A 7234-nucleotide genomic window follows, 5' to 3' on the forward strand; every position below is an offset into this window, starting at 1 on the left:
CTTTTTGCTTCCGTGCTGAACCTGTCAAATGTGATGAGATCTTTTTTGAAAGGAAATGTGATGAGATCTTGAAAAGTGCCCCAAAGAAGAACACTTTTTCTTTTTTCACTCTATGATTAACATTTTATGGAGTATGATTTTTTCAAAACTGGTAGGAAAAATACATGAAAAGCCCTGATAATGTTTTGAAATGCTGCAAAAGAAATGCCTGCCTACCCCAAGCTTCCTAGTTGAATAAGAGTTTGGTTGCCTGATCAGTTTTTAACTTTCCTCTCTTTTCCTTTTTCTAATTCGATAACAGAGTTTAAAGGACAGGCTCAAAAAGCAAGCGGGCCGAGCAAGCAAAGCCTCTAAAGTTAGGTGACTGGAATCAATGAATTCTATCTGGGGGAGAACCATAAACCTTGAAAATTCTGCTCTTGACTGTATAATACTAGCATATCATTGAGAGTTGAGACATGTGGGGCTTGGAGGAAATGGTAGAGAATGCAATGGAGAGGTTTGGTTTTGAAAGGAAGCTACCACATTCATTAATTTGTGGGGGTGACTAGACGATTTTAAAACACAAGGATTCCTTCCTTTTAAGATAGCGGCCACCGTACCCTCCGGTTTCGTTTCGGTCCATCCTTTTTATTGTTTACAATACAAGCAAGAGTATTTTTATCAAAACTAGAAGGAAACGAGGTGCAGGCTAATATATAGGTCTGGGAATACAGCTAGATAATTGAAAGGGAAAGTTAAAAGCCCAAAGCTGATGAAGATTTTGTGCTGTTATGGTTCAAGTTAAAAGGTTTGCAAATAAATTGATGTTATTATTTGAGAGCAAACATTTCCAAATTATACCTAAACTAAATAATATTTTTTAAAACTTATTCACTAAGTTATATAAATAATAATAAGAAGAGGAAATATTCTTTTGTCTTATAACTCAATCATTTGATGTGTATATATATAATATCAAGAATGTGAGAATCCTCAAATTTAAAAGTTACAATTTTTTAAGCTTCTTAAAAAGAAAATATCAATAAAATACAAGGTCACTACTCACCAGCACTTTAAAAGAATGATTAGCAGCTCTTATTGACCATCCATCCCATTAATCTATGGCACTCAGAGAACTCAAAACCGAAAGGCACTACTTGATCCGAATCATTTGAGTCATAGATTGATGATCAAATCTAATTTATCAATGAAGTTGCATTCACTTTGATCCATTGGCTTTTGTAATTTGCCATAAGAAAACATTGGGTGGTTCTTGTTTAAGATCCTTTGATGATTAGGGTAGGATTCTCCTAATACACATTTGGTGTGATCGAAAGCCCTAGTACACCAGGAAATACATGATTGAAGCTTCTAAGCAGAAAATTATTTAAAGTTTTGGTCATGAATAAGATATATTACTTGGCCACCCTTTGGGAGGTTCTGCAATGAACAAATCTTTATTCCACTCAATCCTTTCGAAACTAAATGCGTTTTAGGGAAAGTGGTGAAGGATATATACACATGTGGCCCTTTATTTCCATAATGCAGACCATTGTTAAGACATGATTACCAAGGTGAGAAGACGGCTCTGATCAATCATTTTTATCATTATTTTTCTGTTATATGGATTCTTTGTCATTTTAATTTGCATTAACAATTTTTGTCTTCAAATGATTGTGATTCTCATTTTGTATTAAGGCTCCTTCAACAACAAGTTGGGCTACATCTCATAAGTCATAACCAACATGCATGCTTCCTAAATTGGCAGTGACCACAAAATCTTATGGTATATATAATTATCTAACTCTAACTGATGGGTTCAAGGAATTAAAAGAAAAATAGAGAGAGGCATAGTCATCAACTTTGGAAGGAAGAGATCATCAATGATATTTAGGTTGGAAAAGTTTTATACAAGGTTTCACCATGGCTCTTCCACACTTTGAATTCATCAATGATTTTCATATTTTTTTTCCTTTTCAAAACTGTTGAATTTACATATGATGGTGCATCTTGTATGGATGGAATAATGTAAAATTGGACGATGAACAGTTCTATTTTAATAATTGCTAGGCGATGATCGTAGCCTGCTAGAAAAATCATTAGGGCAAAAAATGTTGGTACTAAGTTTACCTTCTTTTATACTCTCAAAGGTCATATGAAGAGAGAGAGAGCGTCAAGTAATTCAGTGCAGCATTGGTCGTTTCAGATTGAGAGAAAAGCTGCCACACTGTAACAATGGGTTCACAATCAATGTGCTGCGTCTGTCTGTCTACTTGAAGAAGAGTTTTAAACTAGGAAATAGGCTCCATGGTTGGTTTGTATTCGAACTTGCAAATCAAACTCATTTAACATGTTAAACGTGTTAATGCTTGCATGATTAATTGTTAATTTATTAATAAAATTAAACCTACATAGAGAATTTGAGAATTTGATTCAATAATTGATATGCAATTTTTATTTAAAAAGTAAAATTAAAATCATCCTTCTCTCAAATAAAAAAATTATACTCATATAATTAATTGGTTTTATACTAGTAATTTTAAAAACTTAAATATTATAATGACGATTTTAATATTTTACATGAAGAGTTGTTAAAAAATAACTATAAAAATAATCATATTATATATATTAAGTTTTACATATATAATAATAATAAATTAAAAATTAAGAGGTGACCACCATCATTACCCATCACATGTTGACTTTGTCGTATTATTGATTAAAGTTAATGTCAATTTACATAAAAATATTATCTATTCAAAAAATAAAAGAATTCTTATAGAACAAAGAACTTGGTAAATGGGCTCATCACTTTTTTAGGCAAAGATAAAGCCCACAAGCCCAAGATTATTGGGCAGATTAAGCAATCTCGGTGCTGTGAATTTGTTGGGCTGGTCGGGGATTAATCCAATCAAACATCGAGATGCTGAAACTGAGTTGTGCCGAAACCCTAAAAGCCGGGTTATAGGCATCCAGCATTTTTACAGGTCACGACTCACGATGTCAAAAACCCAGATTTATCAGCAACAAATTCATCAGTCGCAAAGGAGGACAGTTCCAGTTACAAGACAAAGCTGGGTGTTACAGGCAAGTTTCTTAACCTGCAATAGAATTTAGTCTTGTGAATTCTCTTTGTTATGGTGAAAGAACAATTGCTAAAACAGTGAAACCTCAACAAAACCCCGGGCAAGAAAATGACACCTCCAATAATCAGAACTCTAATCTCACTCTCCCTCTATAGATCTTCCCATTTCCCAAAAACCATTTCCAGTTACTCTATCTCTGTTGTTTTCTTCTCATCTTCCACTACCACCCGGGAATCAAAACCCTCCTTCGATTTTACTGATCACTTTATTAAAAAACACAACTTTTCCCCTGAGCTTGCCTTGAAAGCTGCATCTTCCTTAAACTATCTGAGGAAACCCGATAAGTGTGATAATGTACTTTCATTTCTTAAAGAAAGCGGTTTCTCAAAATCCCATATTGATGAAGCGGTCAAAAGAAAGCCTAGCCTTCTATCTGCTAGTCTTGAGAAAACCATCAAACCGAAATTCAAGACTTTCCGGGGCTTAGGATTTTCGACCACTGATATTGCTGATATTGTATCTGCTGATCCCTGGATTTTGACTAGAAGCGCAGATGATAGACTTGCACCATCAATTTCAGGGTTAAAGAGCATTATAGGTTCCAATGCCGGTGTTGTTAAGGTGTTAAAAACTTCTGCTTGGTTTTTGAAAGCTGATTTGGAAAAGACTATGATGCCTAATATAGAGTTCATGCGAAGTTGCGGGATTAGTTTGTCTCAAATTGTTAGATATGTGTTCAGCTTTCCTAGATTTTTCTTACATAAACCTGAGAGCATTAAGCATTTTGTTAAAAGGGCGGATGAAATGGGATTCAATAGGAAATCAAATATGTTTCTTGCTGCTATTAGGACGTTGAGTTCAATGACTGAAGAGAATTGGGAATTGAAGTTGAAGCTTTTTAGGAGGTTGGGGTTTTCTGAAGATGACATCAGGTCTGCTTTTAGGAGGGTGCCCCAGGCGTTTGCTGTATCTGAGAGAAAAATTAAGGAGGTGACAGAGCTTTTGCTTAGCAGAAAGAATATAGATATTTCATTCATAATAAACCACCCAGAGGTTCTCATTTGTAGTGTTGAGCGTAGGCTGAAGCCTCGGCTACTGGTTTTTGAGATTCTGGTAAGCAAGGATTTGCTAAGCAGGAAACCTAGTTTGACTACACTTTTTAAGATTCCCGAAAAGAAATTCCGAGACAAATACGTTCGTCCTTATTTAAAAGAGCTTGAGAAAGCATCCATGGCTTTTGTGGGCTCATAATTGTTGATTTTCATATCATTCATTGAGGCTTGGGAACATATAATGTTCTTTGGGATTCATAACCCATCTTTTCAGGTCAAACTGTTTGTATAAGATTTAAATCAGCAAAGATTATGTGCAATTTGAATGGTGTTTAGGTACTTTTTAAGATATGTTTTTTGCAGTAGACTATTAATCATACTTTTTTTTTTTATTTCTTTCCCGACTCCTCTATTATCTATCATACAATGTACTGGTTTCTTCAAACTGCTTGCTTAGTTAAGCCTTATGTTTGAATATCCCCAATACTGTCTTAGTAAGAATGCCCGAAGTTGTAATTTTTTATTGTTTTTGTCCTTGCACCCAGTCTCTGCACAAGCGCTTGTGATAGTTCCCTTGTTTGTTCACCTTCTAATTGCATCTGTATGCTCACATCTGTGGTTTTATACCGCATGTGGTCATAGCAGTAGTTATTTTAAATTCTTATTTTTGGTCATTGAATTTCCATCCTGGTATGCCATAGTTTTGCTTGTAAATTGTCATTCTGTTGCCAGAGGTGAAATGCTTATCTAAATGTCATTTTGCATATTCAAATGCAATCAAAGGCAGAACCTGTATTGGCTGGTGCTGAAATATATTTAATAAGGAAATTGCAGGAATCTATCTTTTACACAAACATGATAGCAGAAATATATTTAAGATTGTTTTGAATAGAAAACATCGAAGAGTAACATGTTTTCATTGTAGTGGAACATGTATCAGATGTGATGATATTTTTGTAACTGCTGCTGCTTCGGTGCTTTTCATCATAATTGATGTTGTTTTGGTTAACATCTTATTATATTTCTTCCTCCTCTACAACCATGAACTATTTTTGTCACAAGCTTATCACCTAATTGTATTTGCTATCATTTGCTACTCCCTGTTATATCACAGTAATTCTCTTTTTCTTAGACAACCAAGTAGATAGAGTTTCTTGAAATTATATGCAAGTTACCTTCTTTAAAATGTTCTTCCAGAGCTCAGGTATAATTTATTGCAGAGTGGTCATCAGTGACTTACTGGGAACTGTCATGGTAGGTTGATGGTCGGAGCAATGATAGCAAAAATAACTAATTTTATACATGAATGCTAGGTGTAGCCCATGGAACTTGTCTATAAGAATGGCAAATTGTCCATGGTATATGTATATAAAACAGCTAGACGTACAGAATTAGTAGTACAAGGCTGCTTCATGTTGCTTTCGTCATGGCTGTACTGGCTTTGGTCAAGTGCTTTATACAGAGATATGGGTATTGAAATTCAAGGACACATTATATATTCAATGAGGGTTTTTTTTTTTTTTTCTGATTATTTAGCACAATCCATGTCCACCATTAGATGCGATGTTATTTTAGTAGGGTCATCATGGATGACGACCAATATGCATTTAGATAATGTACAAATATGTAAACGAGATGATTGAGTGATGTAAATTTATCTAATCTTAATTATCTCAAAGCTTCAAATTTACACAATTATGTACAAATATTGAAACAACAGAAACAAGCAAAAAAATAGAAAAGAAGAGCCAAATTTAGTAATCAAAAGGAGTTCATTTCCAGAAGATAACTCTTCACCTTAAGCAATTCCCTGACACAATCCCCATATGCCCCATTCCCGAAAGCCTTCAGAGCTAAATCAGCATCTTCCACGTCAGCTTCCCTCCCAATCTGGGCCCCATCTTTCACAGCCCTTACCACCACCAATGTAGTACCCAACCTTGGTTCATGCTTCATCCTCATCCTCGCGCTAGGGATAACGGTCCTCCCTCTCTCCTCGTCTTCCTCATCCACATCCACATCCACGTGACTCTCACGCGCTGTCCTCCACTCCCTCAACCCTTGTCTTTCCACCACCACCACCCCTTCCCCTTCCCTGTCCGTTAAAACTAACTTTTCCATTCCGTTATGTTCCCTAACGACTTCCCGTAACAGGAAATGCCTAATCGACGCCGCGATCAACGCGCTTATTGTCCACATCACTCGCGTCTTCAACCCTCCTGCGAATTCCGCTTCGTAATTTCCGTTGTTCCTATTTCCCAAACGGAACCCGAAAATGACACAGGTTTTTAACGTTTCGCCGAACTCCGCTCTCCACTTAACGACCGTGCCTTTCTCCAAGTGAAGATCACCGGCGGGTAATTCCACATGCAGTTCCCTGATTCGTTGGAACTGGGAGAGGATTTGGGCCGGGTATGTATGGGTCCGGTTCGGGAGTTGGGCCACGGTGGGTTTGGGAAAGATGAGGTAGAGGAAGGATTTGAAGAGGGTGAGGAACAGCGAGTCGGAGTCTGACTCGGACGAGATGACGCGGTCGATTTTTAAGAGGAGTGACTCGGTCTGCGGAACGAGTGAGTTGAATCGCTTGGAGACGGAACGGCAGCGTATCAGGGTTTTGACGTCGGAGACTGAGTTGAAGATCAGGAGGATCAGAGAATCTGGAAGCTGATCCAAGCCGTCCATTCTTTTTTTGTTTTCTAGTTTTGGTGTTTTCAGGCTTCGGAGGTTTTAAGCTTTGAAGACCACGTATATTGATGATCAGGAAAATGAAGAAGGCATTAAGGGGGTCCAGAGGAGTACGTTTGACCGTTGACATGTGAAAGCGTGGGGGCCCTAATTGGCTAATTCCTTTTGGCGAGTGATGCGTCATGATCAGATCATATGGCGGAGTCGTTTACTTATCGCACCCAATCCGTTTTTAATTTCTTTTGAAAAGTTTAATTAAATATAATTATTATGTTACATTAAAGCTTCATTAAATTTCCACGTAAGCCTTGAGGATTTGGCTAAGAAAATATCTGAACAATGATGAATCCGTGTTTGATATTTAAGTGGGCTACATCTGGAAATATAATCCGAAAAAATCGAAAACAATTAAGACAGCCCATCAAGTTG

General features: G+C 36.7%; 2 protein-coding genes across 2 annotated transcripts; one reads left to right on the plus strand and one right to left on the minus strand.

Moving 5' to 3' along the window:
• LOC18592179 lies at positions 2904-4511 on the plus strand. The gene has a single exon (XM_007018745.2). It carries the CDS (start codon positions 3177-3179, stop codon positions 4317-4319), a length of 1143 nt encoding a protein of 380 aa, XP_007018807.2. The 5' UTR covers positions 2904-3176; the 3' UTR covers positions 4320-4511.
• LOC18592180 (F-box protein At1g22220) lies at positions 5760-7234 on the minus strand. Its single transcript, XM_007018746.2, has one exon. It carries the CDS (start codon positions 6800-6802, stop codon positions 5882-5884), a length of 921 nt encoding a protein of 306 aa, XP_007018808.2. The 5' UTR covers positions 6803-7234; the 3' UTR covers positions 5760-5881.

This window comes from Theobroma cacao, chromosome 8 (assembly GCF_000208745.1).
Source record: "Theobroma cacao cultivar B97-61/B2 chromosome 8, Criollo_cocoa_genome_V2, whole genome shotgun sequence".
Classification (NCBI taxonomy): Eukaryota; Viridiplantae; Streptophyta; class Magnoliopsida; order Malvales; family Malvaceae; genus Theobroma; species Theobroma cacao.